The sequence below is a fragment of the Aulostomus chinensis genome, chromosome 2, assembly GCF_037954235.1.
Source record: "Aulostomus chinensis isolate RoL2024-O1b breed Wild chromosome 2, RoL_Achi_v1.0, whole genome shotgun sequence".
In the NCBI taxonomy this organism is placed as follows: Eukaryota; Metazoa; Chordata; class Actinopteri; order Syngnathiformes; family Aulostomidae; genus Aulostomus; species Aulostomus chinensis.
In genome coordinates, this window is record NC_141321.1 from 31,895,339 (window position 1) to 31,916,613 (window position 21,275).

The 21,275-nt window shown below is 46.6% G+C and overlaps 1 protein-coding gene across 2 annotated transcripts; it reads left to right on the forward strand.

Moving 5' to 3' along the window:
• The first annotated feature begins 6,206 nt into the window (after window positions 1-6,206).
• LOC147269750 (AP-2 complex subunit alpha-2) lies at window positions 6,207-20,821 on the forward strand. Of its 2 annotated transcripts, XM_086190287.1 has the most exons (23): window positions 6,207-6,779; window positions 7,700-7,768; window positions 9,438-9,580; window positions 9,684-9,877; window positions 10,899-11,028; window positions 11,138-11,239; window positions 11,318-11,426; window positions 11,786-11,936; window positions 12,159-12,327; window positions 13,514-13,651; window positions 13,735-13,917; window positions 14,371-14,468; window positions 14,727-14,958; window positions 15,174-15,338; window positions 15,511-15,597; window positions 16,088-16,230; window positions 16,391-16,473; window positions 16,866-16,952; window positions 17,141-17,267; window positions 17,630-17,746; window positions 18,217-18,286; window positions 19,026-19,160; window positions 19,240-20,821. In XM_086190287.1, exons 1-23 carry the CDS (start codon window positions 6,713-6,715, stop codon window positions 19,315-19,317), a joined length of 2,877 nt encoding a protein of 958 aa, XP_086046413.1. In that variant the 5' UTR covers window positions 6,207-6,712; the 3' UTR covers window positions 19,318-20,821. The 2 variants fall into 2 exon arrangements, with proteins under 2 accessions (XP_086046413.1, XP_086046421.1); XM_086190295.1 differs by lacking the exon at window positions 15,511-15,597 and having other exon boundaries at window positions 6,212-6,779.
• The last annotated feature ends 454 nt before the right edge of the window (window positions 20,822-21,275 follow it).

Sequence of the window (21,275 nt, forward strand, 5' to 3'; positions counted from 1 at the left end):
AACTTCCATCAGCACGAGGTTTGGTGGTTGATGACTAAATTTTCCCGTTTTTAGGTGAATTCTCCTTTTAGTCTGCCCCGAACACGTTTCCCTGCCAGTATTTGATTCCTCTCATGATTAACCTCAACCAGTCATCAACCTCCCCTCGGTCAGATACACCTAACACCCCCATCTCACGTTGGGGCGGGGGGTGGGGGTGATCTTCTGCTAGACTTAAGGACAACTTTCCCAACCTTGAGCACCCATGCAGTCTCACCTCATTCAAATCAAGTCTCATCAGGTTCACGACTGTTGACTGTTGACCTGTCGCTCATCCTGAAGCGACGGCAAACAAGGGAGATGTAAACGATGCCCTCGTCCTCGCCGGCTTTGAAGTCCTTGTTTCTCCTTTTGCTAGTTATCATGATTAGTCACGAAGAAGTGACACGTCTCTGTGTTTCTCATGATGTTCGCGCTTCCGTGTAATTTAAGTGAAATGTGGAAGTGTTGCACAAAAAAAAGGGGGAAAGTGCATCAGGTGCATTTGCTAGTTTTAATGTTTTTCTTTTTAATAAATCGAGGAACTGCATTTTTATTGCGGTTTTCGCCCAAAATTGATTTTGTATTGATACTCGACCCCTAAACTCTCCCATGCTAACCGACCCAGTGTCTAGCTTTTTTTTTCTTTCTTTGTACAGGTTCGACCACAGACTGTCTAATATTCTATGGACAGAAATATGAATCGGATTTCCACTTTTGCACTTAATACTAAATACTAAAAATACTAAAATTTGATTATGCAGTTTTGTGTTTATTTTTTATTTTTTGAGGGAGCCAGAGTTGCTCCAGCAGAGCTTTAAATGGCCGGAGGACCGCAGGAGCTGATGATGACACGTTCACGTGCAGACGAGAACAAGTTTAACATGCGAGCTTGAGACTCAGACAAGTGACCTCTTTGGCCAAAGCAGGATGGAGAGCGATTTCAGGAGGAGTGAACGCTCCCCCCACGATGAATGTTTGTCCCTTGCTTTTTTTCCAGTTGAGAGAAACCGGCACGGCCCGTCTTGTCAAGCCACAAGAAAATTTGTGTGTCCAAAAAGTCGTGCAATGCTTGCGTCACCGGGAAGGATGGGGAGAGCGTCTGACCCGGACCAGTTTCTGTAAACCGCTGAGGACACCTGCTTCCACATTTATTGGAATAAACATGCAGCATCAGCAAAGACCATAGGCTGCACGGTGCTGCAGTGGTCAGCACTGTCGCCTCACAGCAAGACGGTTCCGGGTTTGAGTCCCGGCTCGGGCACGGGATCTTTCTGTGTGGAGTCTCCATGTTCTCCCTGTTCTTGCGTGGGTTCTCTCTGGTACTCCAGCTTCTTCCCACCATCCAAAGACATGCAATTGGGGACGAGGCTGAATGATTCTCTAAATTGACCGTAGGTGTGACTGTGAGTGTGAATGGTTGTTCGTCTCTCTATGTTGGCCCTGTGATGGACTGGCGACCTGTCCAGGGTGAACCCTGCCTCTCACCCATAGCCGCTGGGATAGGATCCAGCCCTCCGCGACCCTTGATAGAAAGGAATAAGCGGAAGACGATGAGACGATCAGCAAAGACCATCATGGCTCTCCATTCTCTTTGTGCATTCAGAGTATGATGATGGTCCTAAAACCAAGTCTTGACCTTCAAACGGGAGCGGCTAAAATGTCCTCACTCTGTGACAAACACGTTCTGCTCCTCAAGATGTAGCAATTACAACAACAAGCCACACAACTATCTATTTATTCATTTATTTCCTAAAAATGTCGTATTTTTCCTCCATGACTAATCGTGAGAGGGGCTCTCTCTCTCTCTCTCTACTGCCTCCTCTGCTAGCGTTTCTATCAGCTAACTCACCAACTAGCCGCGAGTCCTCCGGTGGAGGTCTGGACTTCATAATGCACCAGAGAGGAGACGGGTGAATCTATCTGCTGGTCTGGTTCTAAAAATGATGATGGATTATAAGCCTACTTCCCCCCCAAAAATGTTGCCATGCCTCTTTAATAGTATTAGTGTGTTTGGTCATACTACTTTTCATTTGTCTTTTTTTTATCTTTACGTGGCAATGGTCACTACTGACCATTTCACAGAACCCTGGTGCCCTGCAGTTGGCGTAAAATCTGTCTTAAAATTGTTACTGGAACTGAGTGACCACAGCCCAAACAGCCTCACCCAGGATGGTTCTCACCAGCCACCCCCGGCTGTTTGGCAGAAACACCTGCAGTCAGAGTGAAGGCTGGAAACAGGATACTTGGCTCCATCAATATTACTATGCCTCCAGCTCGGCATTTGAATACGAGCGAAACAACTGACTGGCACAATAGTTTGCGCAACCTATTAATCTTTCCCTCTACAAACAGGATATTTAGCCTGTGGTGTAGGTTTGGTCCCAAAGTTGGTTGGGGCACAACAGCCCCTCCCTGTCCTGATGTCATCCTCTGCCAGCATGCTGGCGAGGGTAGAGAGGCGGGAAACTTTCCTCAAGTGTTGCTGTGGCCTTGCATTAACAGTTACTGAGAAGAGTACAAGCAATTGCCTAACATAGTTAGACGACAAGAATACATATTTAGTTAGAAGATAACTTTTGAACTTGCGTTCAGGTAGCAGTTGAGCTACGGCTGCTCGCTAATGCTAACAGATGCTAATAAAAATTCTAAAATTAAAAAGGTTTGCTCCGCAGCCAGGAGACTGATCTTAAATCCTCATACATTGCTGATTCATGTTCGCCTCCTTTTTCATACAAAAACGAAATCGCATACTCGGAGCTCCTGGAATGAGAAGGAAATACATTCGCATCGGATAGAACTGAAAAATTACTCTGACGCAGCAAAGCTCTCAATCAAATGTATTTAATTTTTTTTTATTACTATTTTATTAAAATTTTCTGTTCTGAGAGATAATGACATCGTCATGAATTTTTTGTTTTTGTTCTTGGCAACAACTGTGTTGTGACAACCTTCCAACTGCAGCCAAAACTGGTGCACCGCAGAGCCCCAAGCGGAATGTCTTCGCCCAACCAGACATCCCTTTTTTGTTAATTTTCATGAAATGATTTCAGGGCGTCGACTCCGAGTACTTAAGCCGAGTAAGAAGATCAGGCAGACGAATCGGAGGAGCGAGAAAACACACCTGCGGTGAGTCCTCGTCGTCTTTCAGAGCATCAGTTTTGAACTCAACATCAGAAAACTGTCTGACGGGAGAAATCAAACATTGCTGGCTGTTGCTGAGATGTTGATGGGCCGTCTGATGTCTCCAGGTCATTTTCAGCTGTGGAGAGTCGGCGAGTCCTGAACCATGCGTCCTGTGGTGGCAACATCTGTCCTCCTTCTGGCGGTGCTGGCGCACATGCCAAAGTCTGCCGCTAGTAAGGACCAAGCACTCACCAACCAGACGACAACAACGACAACATAATCTAAGAGGCGTTTCTCTCTCTGTGTCAAAGACACCTACTACACACACACACACACACACACACACACACACACACACACACACACACACACACACACACACACTTCATTTCATGTCACGTCCCAGTCCAGTTCAACCGATTTAACTCCGGGCAGTAAAAGTAAACGAAAACATGAGCCTGTGAAAGGCGAGGGGTGCAAATATCATCATGAAGGGAAATGACATCACATGTTGGTGGGGCGGGGACAGACAGGCTTCCTGTATCATGACACCAGGAGTACCAGCATCTTCTTGATGCACATACTCCTTGGAGTGGACTTGCAAATGGAAAGATGCAAAGTTCAAGTGACTCAAAAGTATCATTCTCGTCAGATCCGAGTTTTTTTTTTTTTTAAAGTACAGTCTCATGGAAACATAATTCTTCTTGTTTCTATGAATATCAGAATATCTGCAAAACGGAAGGCGGTAATCTGGTGAGAATCGCCAATAACGAAGAGCACAAACAAGTGTTCTGCCTGGGGGTGGAGACTGGCGGGACCGAGTACTGGATCGGTGGCAGGAGACAAGGGGTAAGCATCAAGTAGGTCAAAGGGGGACGGTAGATTCCTCATCACCACGGTGAATGTGCGACAATTTCAATGGACGGATGGAACCGGAGGCATGACGTTTACTCAGTGGGGCAATAACCAGCCGGACAACTGGGGGAACAGCGAGGACTGCGTGGTTATCCGCACTCACGGTACGTGGTCATGAGACGGGAGAAGTTAAGAACACACAAAGACGACTTTGCGATAGAAATGCAAAACGTAATATGGACGCAGTGGGTGTTGGCACAAAACAAGTGGCGGCCATTTTGTTTTTCTTTTCTTTTGAGGAACAAGTTGCCTGGAATCACGTGTGTCGGTCGTGCCCCTAAAAAAATAAAAATAAAAACATAATAGGGTCTTCGCCAGAAGTACCTTCTGGCTCAGGCCCTAAAAAAATAAAAATAAAGCTGACAGAACAACACCTGCGATTAGCTTGCCGCTAATTCGGTTACACGCGGGCACGGCAACATCATCCAATCTTAACACCAAATTTCCTTTAAATTCATCCGTTAGTTACTGAAATATCCTGCCAACAAAGAAAGAATCAAACAGAAACACCACCGCCGATCACATGACCTCCAAAGAAACCATTATTGACAAAGAACAACGCTCTCTCATGGTTGTACTGATTTGTCGTCTTCTTCTTTTTTTTCTATCTCTCTTGCATGTTTTCCAGACTGGGGCCGTTGGAACGACCTGTCCTGTTCAAACACGAGATACTTCGTGTGCCAGAAATATGTGTAACGTTTGCCTCGCCTGCAGGGGGCAGGAGGAGCTTCTGGACCGGACCCGTCGGCCTCTCTGCTTACCACCCCGAACACCAGCTTCAAAATCCAAAAGAAAATAATACATTTTAAGCATCATAAAAGACATCTGTGGCTCTTGATTCGTCTGTTTGTATCCAGAACCCGACACGGCAGGCGGCCGCTGAAACGCTACGATCTTCATTAGTATTATTTATTATTTTACTGTCATTTATATTTATTGTTATCCTTCGTAGTTACAATCAGAGAAGCAGAACCTGCTAGCGACGAATCACCACTACAACTCATGAAATGATCACATGCCTTATCACCCTTCAAACCAGTTAGCATCTTTTTATGTTCTGTTATATTCTTTATTCTCCATCTTTATTCTCATTTCTTTGGGTTGACTACACATATAAGGGGCTTTTAAAAACAAACAAACAACAGAACACAACTATTACAACAGTGACAGCGGTGATGGATACGGTTCACGTTCAGTGACTTGATGGATGTTCGAAGCACTGACCGGGAATCAAAGTCCAGACCCAGCATCCAGGATCAGAAGCTGGATGGTTTTGCAATCAGCAGGAATGACGTTTCACCTCCTTGAATAATTTCTGACCCTATATCTTAATTTTTTTTAAAAATTACTTTTGTTATTTCTCTGCACAGCATGGCGTCTTGAGGCTGGAACTCTCATCAAATGCCTGGAGTTTGACTCCTCTCGCATCGGTTTCCTGCTCTGTGGTGAAATCTAAATCGGCCGCCTCGCCACGGTCACCAAGCCCCTGAGGTCTCAGATCAATCTGGACGAACCACTTGGAGAACATAAAGGTGCAATGTGTCCCGTTGCCATCAGGCGGTGCTGTGATTACACTGCCCCATATTTGAATGGGTTCCTCTGAGGCCATTTCCACACCCCGCCACCAAATCAGGTGCTCATAATTGTTAATCCAGCTGACAGAAAAAACGCCAATGAAAACATGGCCTCCTTGGCAGGAGGGAAGGACAGGATAGAGGTTTTAAGAGGGCTGCAAGCGCCACAACTCTGAAATGCCCAAAGCGTGTATTTATCACCCCTGACGAATGTGTGTTGTTGGGAAAATCTGTGTAACAGCATTTAATACAATCAGGTTCATTTTGGAAACCAAAACTCAAAATCAGCTCTTTGTGATCAACCGATCTGGTCTGGTTTTAATTTGTAAACTGGAAAAACTACACCCTCCCACAGTGTTAAACAGCTGGATGTTACAACTGGGACTTTGACTCCGTTATTTTCCTACTAGTAGGCAGATTGTAGACTTGACACATGAACTGGTGTGTGTGTGTGTGTGTGTGCCTGCGCCGACACCCACTTTTCCCCATAGTGGCTGGCAAGTCAACTACAAAACCAATTTCCCCCGAAAATAAAGAACCACGTGACTTTTCTTCTCGTGTCTGACACGCATGTTAGCGTTAGCGGCGCTAGCCTCACCAGTCACCTTCAGCAAAATCAGGTCAAAAGAAAAACCTGACACAGCTTAAGTGGCTAAAAAAAACCAACAACATTTTGTCAGGGATACAGGACTCAAAAGTTTGTGAATCCCATCTATAGAGCGACTGAAAGCATATTTTTTTTTATTAATATTAATTTTGATTTATTGGGGGGCTGCTGAGATGGCCTCTATAGCTGCAACACAGCCAGGGTCGTTCCAAGTGAAGATGGTGGATCACCACATGAATGGAACGCGGCCCTGTTGTTGAGAGTAGCTGACATGTATTGGGACGCAGCCGCAGAATGTGTGTGTGTGTAAGTGTAAGTGTGAGTGTGAGTGGTTCCTGTCTGGGTCGCGTTTCGGGTCTCCATGTCCTGTGCCTGCTAGCTGGTTAGCAAAACAACTTTGGAAGTTCTTCCACGCAGTCGGAGTTCTTGTTGGACGGGAGGCGGAAGGACGCGTGAACGGGGAGAAGCCAACATGCCGGCGGTGTCTAAGGGGGACGGGATGCGGGGCCTGGCCGTGTTCATCTCTGACATCAGGAACTGTGAGCTTGTTTGTCACATTCAAACACACACACACACATCTTAGTTAACATGTTAGCTTGGAACAAGTTGCCCCGACATAATTACACGTCTGCTGGCTCGTTATGAGGACATTTTCGGATACGAAGTTTGTCTCTTTTGCCCCCCACTTTTTTTGGGGGGTTTTTCCAAGCTCACTTTACGTGACTTTCACACATTAAAAACGGATCTTTTGACAACCACTCAGCTGGCTAATTAGCCGCTAGCCTCCGGTCGCTAACGTCATGTCTCAGGGCGTGGACCTCCCCGCTATCTGGAGGCACATTAACATTTTATAAAGTTTTGGTTTTTTTGTGTGTGCTCCAAATCCGGTGGATTGTCTCTGTCCACCAGGACCTGGACGCCCCTCTGAGTCTTTAAGTTACCAGATATTTGAGTAACGTCACAACCGGCAATCCTAATAAGCTAACATTGAGAGGACGTAAGGAGGCGATGCTGTTGTCAAATTATCCAGATGTTGAGGGGAACCAAGCCTCATTTAACCCAGATTTTAACCGCTCCAGAAGGGTCCTTACTGTTGCTAAGTTTCACTTCGGTTTCTATGTTATTGATTGCCTTTTATTTTTCTTTGCTTACCCCCCCCCCCCTTAAAAATTGGACCCAGGAACTCATTTTATCGTTCTTTCTAGTTGTCTTTACGTTTCAAGGGCCTGCAGGGGCAAACGCATGCCAGTTCAAGATGTCTAATGGTGAATTACTGAAAGATGGATTCTACTTTTGGGGTAAAGGAACAGCTTCCTGAGACTGCACCCATCCAGGGACCGCTTCATTTTAAAGTGTTTTTTGTTTGTTTGTTTTTAAAGAAGGATGTGTTCTCAGAAACACCTGCCGGACGGTTCACCGCCGTAGCGCCACATAACCTGCACTTTACTTTCATTCACAGGCAAAAGCAAAGAGGCAGAGATCAAGAGGATAAACAAGGAACTGGCCAACATCCGTTCCAAGTTTAAAGGTAGGAGAACGGTTCTGACGAGCCCATGTGAGACCTGAGGCCTGGTGGACCACGTTCTCCTTCCACCCAGATCCTGGTCAAACAGTCTAATTATTTTTTGCAGAAACTTTACCCCCACCCCCACCCCTGTTGTGTCTTTCATTTGCGGCTAACGTTACACAATTCACTTTCTTGGTTCTTATGCTGTGTCAGCAGCAGGGGCGCAAGTCACAGTCACACAAGGGATCTGATTTGTTGGATGAAAACAGGGAACTTTTGGGGCTCGTTTGACTTCCGAGCCATGTCTCCAACCCGCTCTCTCAGCGGTGGAGTCTCCATTGTTTCCGTACCAAGCATTTTCAGTATGAAGTGCGGTGACACCTTGGAGCTGCCAGAGTTCATACTCTGTGGATGCATCTGTCTTCATTTCCTGCTGGTGTTGTTTGTCCTGCCACCTGTTCCATGTGTGCTAAAATTAGTTTGCTTCAGAATGAAGTTGTGTCCGCCACCCGTAACGCCCAGCATTCAACCCGGCTGTACAGTATTTGCCGCCACCTTTTAACCCTCCGTTCCAACACTGCAGAGAGATCCCATCCCCCCCCCCCCCCCCCCCCCCCGGTAGGACTACAAACCTGAGGGGGCAGCTGGGAAATCTGTTTCTACAAAATTAGATGCCAGTCATTTACTAACTTGCCTCAAGCTGACACTGGAAACCACCAAACAAATTTAGAATAAGGCTGTTGGCTTTCGTGTCATCGTTAGTTGTGTGTCTGGCTTTGTGCGCCCCGAACCTGGGTTGAACCCAAGAACTATGGAATGTTGGACATCGGGGTTCCGAGGGGTCTTTTCAGCACTGACCCCCTCGGGCCAACGAGCCCCGAACTTTTGCGTCTAAAGTACATATTTTTTTTGTTCCCCAAATTTAAACTCGTGCAAAACAGAAGAGGAAGTATTGACTCGCTAAAAGAAACAGTTCTTCTTGGGATATACTGACCCCCCCCCCCCCCCCCCCAGAGCTTGACAAGAACACCGATACCTTTCCCGCCTCTGTGCTACACACCCATGCTTGTTAGCTTTAGCACGATGAATGGAAGTGTACGGAAACTGTTGGCGTTACGCTGTCAAAGTTCATCGGGCAGATCATGATGGGGTCCCGCTGGTTGTTAAATGCGGATCTGCTGTGTTCACCGTGTGTGTACACGGGATGACGGTCCAGTCTCTCCAGGAGGAACGCAGATTCAGCCAATCACTGGTTTCAGGTCAATGAAATGCTCAAATGTCCAGAATGCCGTTGTCTGGATAGTTGGATTCAAACTGGAGATGTACTTTGGCAACAGTTCCACTCCTCTTCCTCAGTCGCTCACAGCTCGGGTGTGAAACAGGGTGCTGGCGCAGGTCTTGAAGGTCTTTAAAAAAATGTGTGGAATTTTGAAAAGCTGTCTTCCAGACCTTGAAAAGCCTGAAATGTTTTTTTTTGAGGAAGGCTTAAGAAAGTAGTTAGATTTGGTAGTCAAATTTAAGAGTGTGCTCAAAGGCACATAATCTTGTAAAATTAGAAGTATAAATCATGGTATGATGCACCCTGTGAAATGACTGAACATGGTCACGTTGAATTTACTGAGAGGACGAGTTTGTTGCCTAATGCGGTGATTTAAATTCGTCTTTGCGGTGTGTGGGTGTGTGTGGATAGGAGACAAGGCTCTAGACGGCTACAGTAAAAAGAAGTACGTCTGCAAGCTGCTCTTCATCTTCCTTCTGGGCCACGATATCGACTTTGGACACATGGAGGCCGTCAACCTCCTCAGCTCCAACAAGTACACAGAGAAACAGATTGTAAGTTAAAAGAAACGTCCTTGAGGTGAAATGGAAAAAAAAAGGGGGGGGGGGAGATGTATTTCAGTCATGTGACGATGTTCTTCTTCATGTCGCCTTTCAGGGTTACCTGTTCATCTCAGTGTTGGTGAACTCCAACAGTGACCTGATCCGTCTCATCAACAACGCCATAAAGAACGACCTGGGCAGCCGCAACCCGACCTTCATGAACCTGGCCCTGCACTGCATCGCCAACGTGGGCAGCAGAGAAATGGCCGAGGCTTTCGCTGCAGACATTCCCCGCATCTTAGTGGCCGGGTGTGTGCATGGACGTGGCGGCCGTAGGTCACGGACGATTCGCTAGCGGGTCAAGTCCAGTCCGTTCTATTTATACAGCACTGAATCACAGCAGGAGCTATTTCTTGACACTTTTTCAAATGTAGCAGGTCTTGAACCCTAAGAGTGGAGAAGGCGACGTCACGCTGCCAGAAGATGGCGGTATGTGCAACGTTGGGCTGTGAGAAACTGTAGAAGAAGAAGAGCTGCCCGTCTGCAGCGAGTGAATAGAGGAAGAATCCGGTTCAAGATTTGCTGTGTCTAAGTTTAGCCAAATCTGGGGTTTCCAGCTCTTGTTGACCACATTTCATTTTTTTTCTCCAAAAAGCCCAAAACAAAAATCAATCAAGTATAAAAAAAAAAATCTACTAAATGAGAGATTAGTTTCTGTTGCCCCCCCCCCTTTTTTTTTTAATGTGATGCTTCAAAAAGCATCAGAACACTTTTGATGGAACCCCAACCAGGAACAGCTAGTAATGGTAGTTAGTAGTTAGTAATGGTGAGTCATAGAAACGCCATTGCCTTTGCAGACTTGACAAGTTGACAAGTCCAGCATGATTGTTGCGGAAAACCTCCCGAGACCTTGGATTTGTAGTCATGAAGATGAAGGAGATGCCAGGGAGACCTCCATGTCGTAAAGTTTCCAACGTTTATGAACAAACGTGATTCATCGAGGAGAAATACAGCGAGCGGGAACGAGTGCCAGCCCCTGCAGTTGTGAAGAAAGCTCAGACACGGTGTCCTGTTACGTCCTGATTGAGAGTTGTTCCCCGGGTGAGGGAGTGGCTCGTAGGCTAGGATAGCAGCTGTAGTGAAACTGACTCACTGACGTATATGACGGAGGTGCTGCTGTCCCCGTCACAACCTCGGTTCACACAGAAACGGGCATGTTTGCGTTCGTCTTATCAAAGTTAGAGACAGAATAAGGGTGAGAGGACACTTTTCCATGAGGAAGTACTTTTCCTCAGCAGTGATTGATTGATATCGTGCTTGTGTGGCGCAGGGACACCATGGATAGTGTGAAGCAGAGTGCGGCGCTGTGCCTGCTACGACTCAACCGGACGTCACCTGACCTGGTACCCATGGGTGAGTGGACAGCCCGGGTGGTACATCTACTCAATGACCAGCATCTGGTGAGATTCCCATCCTCTCCGACGTCTTTGCCTGGCACGCATTTTCTCAGGATGATGGTGTATCGTGTCACCAGGTTCCCCCCTACAACGGTGCGTCTGTCTGTTTTAGGGCGTGGTAACGGCAGCCACGAGTCTCATCACCACTCTGGCTCAGAAGAGTCCTGACGACTTCAAAACCTCCATCTCGCTGGCTGTGGCCAGGCTCAGCAGAGTGGGTGTCGTTTCATGTGTCGTCTCCATCTCCTTCTGGTCAGAATGGAGTTCTAACGTCTCCTCCTTGTTTGTCCAGATCGTAACGTCGGCGTCCATCGACCTGCAGGACTATACGTACTACTTCGTCGCAGCACCCTGGCTGTCCGTGAAACTGCTGCGCCTGCTGCAGTGTTACCCTCCACCTGGTATGCCAAGGGCAGTCTGTCAGGATGCCTGTCAGGTTCAGCACTTCCACCGCAGTGACCCACGGATAGACAGCTGTGTCGTTTACCTATTTTGTTTTGTTTCCTTATCTAATACTGGTTTTCATAATCAAATGTCCGTTTTTTTTTTTGTTTTAAAATTTGACCTCAATATTTGAAACTAGCTTTCACCGAAAGCCTGAAATTAAACACTTGAATGCAGAATTCTTTGTAACCTCTGAAATATACTCAGTGTGGTGAGTAACACCATCCATCCAGCTTGTGTTCATGTAAAGTGAGGAGGAGTAAGCAGCCCGGCTAGGATGGCGTGACGAAGCTCTCCTTTGTTGTGGTTGTTGCAGAGGATGCTGCGCTACGAAGTCGCCTGATAGAATGTCTGGAGACGATCCTCAATAAAGCCCAGGAGCCACCCAAGTCCAAGAAGGTCCAGCACTCCAACGCCAAGAATGCTGTTCTGTTTGAAGCCATCTCCCTCATCATCCACCATGACAGGTCGGTCACCTTCACAGTGAGCAGGTCCCGGGAAATATCCCGGAAATAAAAAGAAATTTTGGGTAGAGTGAGGTTCAGGACTTTTGAATTCTGTTGAATTTTACCAGCAGGTTAAAGTTAACTTAATGTAAGGTGAGGTTGTAAACCCATCAGTCACGACTTCACATGCCTGTCAGAGTGGTGCTGATGTAGGTACTAATCGAGAGTTGTCACATCTCCCAGTGAGCCCACCCTGTTGGTGCGAGCCTGCAACCAGCTGGGCCAGTTTCTGCAGCACAGGGAGACCAACCTTCGCTATTTGGCCTTGGAGAGTATGTGCACTCTGGCCAGCTCAGAGTTTTCTCACGAGGCAGTGAAGACTCACATAGAAACTGTGATCAACGCTCTGAAGGTGAGTCCCTGCCTTTGATTGGTGTTTGCAGGTTGAGACATGGTCTGCAGAGCCGCGACATTACCTGCTGCTTGCTCCTGCCTGAGGCCGGATTTATAGTTGTGAGTTTGGTCCATGTGGACCGGCTGTGTCGCTCGGCAGTTAGACAGTTGGAACACAAGATGGTGGCGGAGCGTTGAGTCTCTGTGTGTACCTCCAACAACGGTGTCTGGCGTGGAGCAAATAGTTTGGGAGTTTGAGTTAATTGTGTGGAAATGAGCAGGATAGTCTTGCTGCTCTGGTCTGCACTGACGTGATGCACAGTTACATTCGTTGGGCTGTGCTGAAGGCCACGGGGTTGACGCACAAATATAAATCAAGCCTCAGTAAAACTGTGGTCATAACAGAGATGCTAACTGACTCGGTTCAGGGAGTGTCCTTGATTTAAATTCACCCCCCAGACAAGTTTGTAGACGTATAAAGTGCTCTGTAAGGACCTTGTTGGGCCTCGTTGATGAAATATAATTCATAAGGTGTTCTTCTGTCGTATTAAAACACATCATGTACTGCAAGTACCAGTAGGAAGTTGATTACAGCTTTGTGTCCACTTGCTCACAAACAAGCTGCCAGTTGTCAAACGTAGTTCTGTACTGCCATCTAGTGTTCTTTTTTGTAAAAGAACAACAAAACTCTACAATACAAAATAGGTCATGGCAGCTTTATTTAAATCAGTCGTTAATTTTAGAGGTTGTGCTCATCCTCAAACCCGTTTAGACAGCATGGTGTAGGTCTCTGTGGTAAAATGAAGATCTTCCTCTCAAGTCTCCTGTTGGAAAATGGGCTTTTAAGAAAAATGTCATGTAGGCATGCAACCTCTTTATGCAAAGGCAAGAAATGTCTATGATTATTTAATTCAAATAGTCACCTGTGTGCGATACGTTTGGTGTTTTTTTTTTTTCCAGTCACGGTCCTGAAACGTTCTAGAAGTGTGAAGAAGGCATAATTCATGACATGAGTACTCATAATCGTTCGTGTTTTTATTGGTTGACAGTCCAAAAAAGACAAAAGGAAATTCTCTCGTTGCAACATTGGACGTGTTATGAATGTTGTGGCACTCCCGTATGAGCTCACATGAAGTCTGCACGTCCCCTAAAACCTGCCAGACACTTGTAATTTTCTGTCCTGCTTGTGTGTGTGTTCTCCTCAGACTGAGCGTGATGTGAGTGTTCGCCAGCGCGCTGTGGATCTGCTCTATGCCATGTGTGACCGCAGCAACGCCAAACAGATAGTGGCCGAGATGCTGAGCTACCTGGAGACGGCCGACTACTCCATCCGAGAGGAGATAGTGGGTCACCCACACAGGCCTGTGCACTACTTACTCGCCCTGTTTCCCGCTCTTGACCTCAGCCAGTTGCCTCCCTTCCTCAGGTGCTCAAGGTGGCCATCCTGGCAGAGAAGTATGCTGTGGACTACACCTGGTACGTGGACACCATTCTCAACCTCATCCGCATCGCCGGGGACTACGTCAGCGAGGAGGTGTGGTATCGTGTCATTCAGATCGTCATAAACCGGGATGATGTCCAAGGATACGCCGCCAAGACCGTCTTCGAGGTGAGTTGAGGTGAAATCCAGTAAAACTGAATGTTGGGTCTTAAAGTGTCTTCAGTTTCTAGGTTGTTTTAATTTCTCCCATCACATTTTTATTGGCTGTTCTGTTGTTTGATGTTGAATCCTGCACGTTTGTGTCTACTGGATGATTTACTGGAGAAAATATCAAAGAAAAATATGATTGACATATACAGCATTCTCCCAATATTGTGAAACTGCACAAATTTAACTACTGGAATGTTTACAGCTTCTATAAATGTTGCAAATCCAGAGCAAGCAGTTCAGACCAATTTTGCTCAGAATTTTGGTCACGTGACCGTCTAACGCTCGTCTGTGGCCGCTTTTCCCAGTGGAAGCGTGAGTTGTTTAAAGGCCATGGGAAAGAAAACCAATCTGACGATGCTAAATGGTGTTTTTATGGTGTTTGAAAATTTACTCTCATCCTTTGTCACTCAGGCCCTTCAGGCTCCTGCCTGCCATGAGAACCTGGTTAAAGTGGGAGGTTACATCCTGGGAGAATTTGGTAACCTGATTGCCGGCGACTCGCGTTCCAGGTACAAACAGGTTATGTGAATTATTGGCTATTTATTCACTTTGTCTTTTACTTTTCCTCTTAAAAATATGTCATCCATTTTACGTTTGACTTGTGTTGGAAAAAAGAATGTTTTCACAAGGACTTTTGCTTTATTACCGTATGTCACGAGGAACCTATGATGAGCAGACAAACTGAGTTTGGACACTATAACAGCGATTACCATGGCAACCCTAGTTGTAGTCCTAACTTTGTGCCGCGTGGTATTTTCTCCCCCCAGCCCTCTGGTACAGTTCAACCTTCTCCACTCCAAGTTCCACCTCTGCTCCGTGCCGACGCGAGCGCTGCTGCTCTCCGCCTACATCAAGTTCATTAACTTGTTTCCTGAAGTGAAGACCACCATCCAAGACGTCCTGCGCTCTGACAGTCAGCTCCGCAACGCTGACGTGGAGCTTCAGCAGAGAGCGGTCGAGTACCTGAGGCTCAGCTGCATCGCCAGCACGGACATACTGGTCAGTGGGTCGTCCAGTGGAGAGAATTTGCCTTAGTCTTGCCTTTCAGTTGCACCGTTTCCCTCGGCGATGCGCTTCATTAATTGTGAGCCGCCAGAGAGTAAAACTATTTCCTGTTTGCCGCTCCACTGTCGCCTCTCTTCCATGTCCAGTTGTAATATTTTTGCATCAGCAGAGCTTTGAAAGTCCTCTGTCACGGGCTCGTTCCTCACCAGGCCACCGTCTTAGAGGAGATGCCTCCATTCCCAGAGAGAGAGTCTTCAATTCTGGCCAAGTTGAAGAGGAAGAAGGGTCCGGGCAACCTGCCTGATATCGACGACAACCGCCGCAACGTTAACGGCAGTGCAGAGCACAACGAGAGCAGTGAATCCACTGTCACGGTAATTCAACCAGCTGGGGGGTCTGTTAGAAGGGTGCATGATATCAGCTGCAAGCTTTTGTTTTCAGCCTTTACTTTCCTCTGTTTTGAGCCTTTGCTTGATCTTCACTTCCTTTTATCCTCCTTGTCTTTCCCTCCCTTCACCCTTTTCTCCTTCCTCTCCTCCGCATCAGTCCTCTCCTTCGCTGATGACAAACCTTCCCACCAACAGACCCCGCCCTGCCTCCTCCATTCCTGCCATCCACTCTGCTGGGATGATGGTATATTGACACTGTAGCTAGGAACAACTCACGGTGACTTTTGTTTTGCTGCAGTCCAGTCGGCTACGGCTGTTGCTATGATTGTCAGGAGTCAAATGTCCCTGGAGTAGTCAAAGATTCACAGTGTTAAATGCTGCCATTACTATTTCAGTGTGTATTTGTACACGTAAATCGTGACCGGTGTCAATGACGTGGTGATATTATCGAGCACCCAATTTAACCTGTGAATGGAAGTTAACATTGGTGACGGGAAATTGCTCCATTCTGGTCCTTCCACTTGCCAGATTTACATCCAGTTTCAAAATAATCTCAACCACTGATTTATTGATTTTTGATCTGTTCCATAAATAAATGCATAAAATGCACTTCCCGCCTAAAGAGCTGCACGCAGGCATCGCCGTTTGTTGGGCCAACGATGGCTGACGGTTGCAGAATTCGACGCATCGCCCAGCTTCATCAGTACTGACGCTCGCCATTGTCTCTCTCCCAGAGTGCCGCCCACCCCTTCGCTGACCTGCTGAATCTAAACTCCGCCCCCGCCACCGCCGCCGCCAGCCCCAGCCTGCTAGTGGATGTCTTTTCTGAAAGCTCTACTGCTGCTGCCACAGAAGTGTCCGAAGAAAGTTTCAGCAGGTAGGAAAACGCGGAATGATGTCACGGACTGGCTCGTGTTTGGGCGTCAGCTGGTCTGAGAGGAACAGACAACATCCTGCCTCTGTGACTGTTTCAGTATTTTTTTACTGAACAGAATTGCACATCTTGTTCTTCATGAATGCCTTTGTGTGCTCGGCAGGTTCATTTGTAAGAACAACGGCGTTCTCTATGAGAACCAGCTTTTACAGGTTGGACTCAAGTCGGAGTACCGGCAGAACCTGGGTGAGCGGCGGCGGCTTCACTTCTGTTCATCTGGAAATCTTGTTAGAACTCGTCAGTTGTACAGGTTTTGTTAAGGCTTTGACCCCGACTGTTGTCTCTGCTGTAGAGTTGTTGTAATGTTGTCAAAGCTGGTTTTTATTTACAGATCACTTCAGTAATGCTGGTAAAGGTTGCTAGTAGTAGTTTTTATTTCCTGTGCCCAGTGGATTACTAAGATACACTTTGCTCATCAGTAGAACTGAAAACTTGATGATTCTCAAACACCTTCTTCAGTTCTAGGGAGGTTCCCCCCCCCCTCTGATTCATAATCAGTCTTCATGCCCGTTTACCATTCAAATCAGAGGTGGTGACATTTTCATGACCCTCCTACCAAACCTGCCGCTGTCCTCCAGGTCGCATGTACGTGTTCTTTGGCAACAAGACATCGACTCAGTTCATCAGCTTCTCTTCGTCGGTGACCAGCGAGGAGAAGCTCAGAACACATATCCTTCCTGCTGCTCCTGAGCTTCCTCTGTCCCGTTCTAGCAAACGGGAAGCGCTGTAGTTTATTTACCACATAATGCCACAAATAGTGCTCGTACCCAGTCTGAAGAGTGTTTTTAGTATTTTGTATTTGTACTTCAACTCTGCGTACTGGCTGGTGTTGAGGTTTCTTAACCGCAGCTCCCACAGCTCAACATCCATGCCAAGGCTGTTGACCCGCTTATAGAAGGTGGAGCTCAGGTCCAGCAGATCCTGAACATCGAGTGTGTGTCCGACTTCGACGAGGCTCCTGTGCTCAACATCCAGTTCAAGTCAGTGACCCCATTAATTTTTTTTTCTTTTTTAAAATTATTAAAATGTAGAAGTATCAGTGCTGTTTTTCACCATGGGTCCGGCTGAATACTCTAATCTGATTGGCTGCTCCTAATCCTTAACTCCTGATGTTTGGACACCTAAGAAGAGGCTCCTGTCAAATCATCTCTTTACCTTAGAAAATATTGGCTGGCTGTATGTAACCATAGTGACAAGGGAAGCTATTACGGAAGTTAAAATCCTCATCGATGATTCTTTTTTTCTTTTTTTTCCTTTGAGGTGTCCGTAATCAGGACTTCATGGAGACTGAAGAGTCCCCGTCGTCCGTTAAGCCTGGCATATGTTCTCTGTTTTTGAGCAGGTACGGTGGAGCGCTCCAGAACATCGCGATAAAACTCCCCGTCATGCTCAACAAGTTCTTTCAGCCCACAGAGATGACGTCCCAGGACTTCTTCCAGCGCTGGAAACAGCTCGGCGCGTAAGGTTCCCTTCATCAAACAGAAACCGGAACATGAAGGGCTGCAGAGTTAGCCTACATCAGTTTTGCCCTGCTGTACCTAACCAAGGGAGACGTGTTCACACTCTTGATAGTAAAATTGAATTTATGGGTTTCACTCTCTAAAACCTGAATGTTCTGGTTTTCTTTGCCTTATCTGGGTTGAGTAAATGACAGGGTTTTTTTTTTTCACACCTCACACGGTCTTATTTCAGGCTTCTGCTCAACACGTCATTTCATATTTCACGTCTCACTTTTTGTATTTTCAAGGGGGTTTTCACCCCTGCTGCCTGTGCAGTCAGAATCAGGGGATGAGTTGCTCCTGCATTCCTCTCAGGCGATCCTTGCACTCCGTCTGTTGATGACCCCCCCCCCCCCCCCCATGTACTCAGTGACGTGGAAAGCCTCTCGTGCCTGATGTAACCTGCTCATGTGACATCTCTCTTTCACAGGCCTCAGCAGGAGGTTCAGAACATCTTCAAAGCCAGACACCCGATGGACACAGATGTGACCAAGGCCAAGGTAATATATGGGTAGGACAGAAACCCTTAGCTCCTAGAAGGAAAGGTCAGGCTGTGTTTGGTCCAGACGTCTGTCAATCTGAATCAAGCGATTGTTGTAAGTGCTGACTTTGGCTCTTCTTGCTCCTTTTTTATTCTTCCACGTTTATTATTACCCACATCAAGGGCTCTGTATTGGTGGTGGCTGAGGTCACCTCGGTCAGGAGCGAGTTTCAGTCGCGTCTCGTCACGGATCGTCGTCTACCATAAGACACAGTATCGTCTGCAAACGTACACCCATCTGGTCTTTGCAGAAATGTGACGTCGCGGCCCAACTTCCAAGCGTAGGCGTGTTCTAAAAATGTTGGTTTCAAAGAAGCTTTAAGATGTTAACCTGCTTAGCATCTGTCCGCTATGCAGCTAACCGGCTGGCACGCCCAGTTACAGCCCAGGCAGCCGTCACGTTTGGGCCTCGTTTGGCACGTCTGGCCTAACGTGGGCCACACATTGATTGTTATTGGACAAGGCGTCTCCATTGAGGGAGAAAAGGTTTGGGGCAGTTTTCGAACGGTCCTTGCTGTTTCCCCCACATCGTACCAGAGATTTATAAGCAGCAGCATTTGATCCGAGTGCCATATCAGAGCAGTGATCGACCGCCGGTCACATGACCTTCTCTGTGGAGTGTGGACTCTGCAGAGACTAGCATGTCGAGGTTTCACCACAGCAGTAACTTTATTGTTTCCCTGTAAAATCTTGTGTAGATTTTGGGCTTCGGCGTAGCTCTGCTGGAGGGGGTGGACCCCAACCCTGCAAACTTCGTTGCCGCTGGAGTCATCCACACTAAAAGCACTCAGGTGGGCTGCCTTCTCCGACTGGAGCCCAACGAACAAGCACAGGTGAGGACACACACACACACACACACACACACACACATCCCCGCCCTGACTCATGATGACGCAACTGTGTTTGCTGCAGATGTATCGTCTCACCCTCCGGACCAGCAGAGACTCTGTGTCTCAGAGACTGTGTGACCTCCTCTCGGAACAGTTCTAGACTCCACGCCGCTCCTCCCCTCGTCTCACTTTAGATTGGAATTGATTGTACAGTGTAAATTCTTTTTTATTGGACTTCCTCAACGTGTAAATGAGAAGAAATGTATTTTTTGGCACATAGCTTTACTAACCTGTCACTGCTTTAAACCTGCCTGTACTCTCACTGTGAGCGGGCGGGTTGCGAATGGTACGAGAGGCTCCGCCCTTTTCTGTCCGGGAAGCTTTGAAACGGCGAGAATACTGCCAAACTGCTGCGTGCACCAATGATCTCAAATTTCAATATTTGACTAGAATACATCACGGAAATTCATTTTCTTGTTTCCAAAGAATTTTTGCACAGAATTTTGCACCTGTTAGTTAGAAATTGAAATCACCTCATCAAGAGAGTTTTGACTTTAAAGTTACTTTTTTACGAGGCCTGATCAAGCTAGCGAGTGTTCCGAATTTCACCGCACGATTAACGACACGGTCAAAAGGATTTACAGAAGCGTAGTGAGTTGTTGCTTTTATCCACTGAGAATGTGAAAAAAAAAAAAGGCTGAGGAGGTAAAATGGCTCAGGGTTGCTGGTGTGATTCCTGCTCCTAAGTGGACTGAACACTGAGACTCCAAACCACTAGGGGTCAGCGGAGTATCACAAAGATCCCTTGCAAAGGAAATGCTAACTTTCTTGGCATTCGCGGGAGAATCGACTCAGTGACCGGTCAATTATGCGCCCACGCTCACAAGCTTTGGGTCGAGGAATTAGCTTTGGTCTTTCGGGCTCCGGCTCTGCCGTGGCGCCGGGTGACGAGCTCCGATCTGAGCCAAGCCGTGACTCCCTCGTGAATCAGCTGCTAGCTGGTACGGCACTGACTTAACTCTGACTCCTTTAAAAAAACAAAAACAAACCTAATGCTGAAGAAAGACGCTAGCACCTCCTCACTAGCACGTACTAGTACGAGTACACGCCTCTGATGACGGCGCCGTGAGGTCAGTGCGACACCGTTATGTAACTTTGCACTACCGTGACTCACTGTCGCCCGCAGAGGAGCAAAGTGGTACTACAAGACAGAGCGGCGCTAGTTTGCTCAGGCGCTTACAAACTGTACCTTTAATCTCAGAATTGGTGTGTATTTCACAAACTCACTGGTCTCAGGAGCAAAGCTTTGCTTTGTTGTAGTTTTTAGCTAAAAAAAAAAAAAAAAATAGTGGATGTTAAAGCTACATCAGTTTTACAGGTACAGTTCAAATACTCACAGTGGCAAGAAATGTACTACGGATAACGAATTAATAGTTATTTATGGTGAGTCTTTGTGAGATGTGTCCTTTCACACCGAGTGCCTTTAAGCTGTCGTGAGCCTGTCGACTACGGAGAGCTTTCTCAATGGTTCAACGCCTCACATCCACCGCTGTCCCTCACTACGCTGGCCGGACTGGTCGTGTTTCTGTACTTCAACACCGTATGACGTCTTTTCCATTTTATAAATTGTACTTTTGTCATGAACCTTGATGCTGTGTTTGAGTCTCATTCTTTAAAACACACACACACACACACACACGTCCTAATTGACTCCTCACGCCGGGTGAGAAGGTCTTTCTGCACGGAAGCCAATTTTCACCAGGAAAACTAAATAAATACGTATTTCTTAATCTATCAAACCTAAACGATCAGATACAGATGATTACAAGAAACTATCATTTTTAATGTCATAGATTTGTCTTTGTCTCTGCATCAAATATCAATTTTGATGCCGAGTTAAAATAATGTCTATTTCCATCATGTGACATTTCACCTGTTTTGTTTTTTTTTTTTTTGTTCTCATATTTTAAAAGGAATGACTGAATTATTCGGAGGATATCGAATACACGGAGCCCTCAAGGTGAGAAAAATAAATGAGTAAAAAAAAAAAAAAAGATGCGTCAGGGTAAAAATTATTTTTAATAATTTAATTATTAACTGAGAAAGGGACTGTAATTT

What these genes read in the sequence shown, in the direction of transcription:
- LOC147269750 (XM_086190287.1), top strand. Translation starts at nt 6,713, where the DNA reads ATGCCGGCGGTGTCTAAGGGGGACGGGATGCGGGGCCTGGCCGTGTTC. An exon ending in TACTCAATGACCAGCATCTG is followed by an intron (nt 11,029 to 11,137) that starts GTGAGATTCCCA and finishes TGTCTGTTTTAG; the next exon opens with GGCGTGGTAACGGCAGCCAC. An exon ending in TCGCCAGCACGGACATACTG is followed by an intron (nt 14,959 to 15,173) that starts GTCAGTGGGTCG and finishes GTTCCTCACCAG; the next exon opens with GCCACCGTCTTAGAGGAGAT.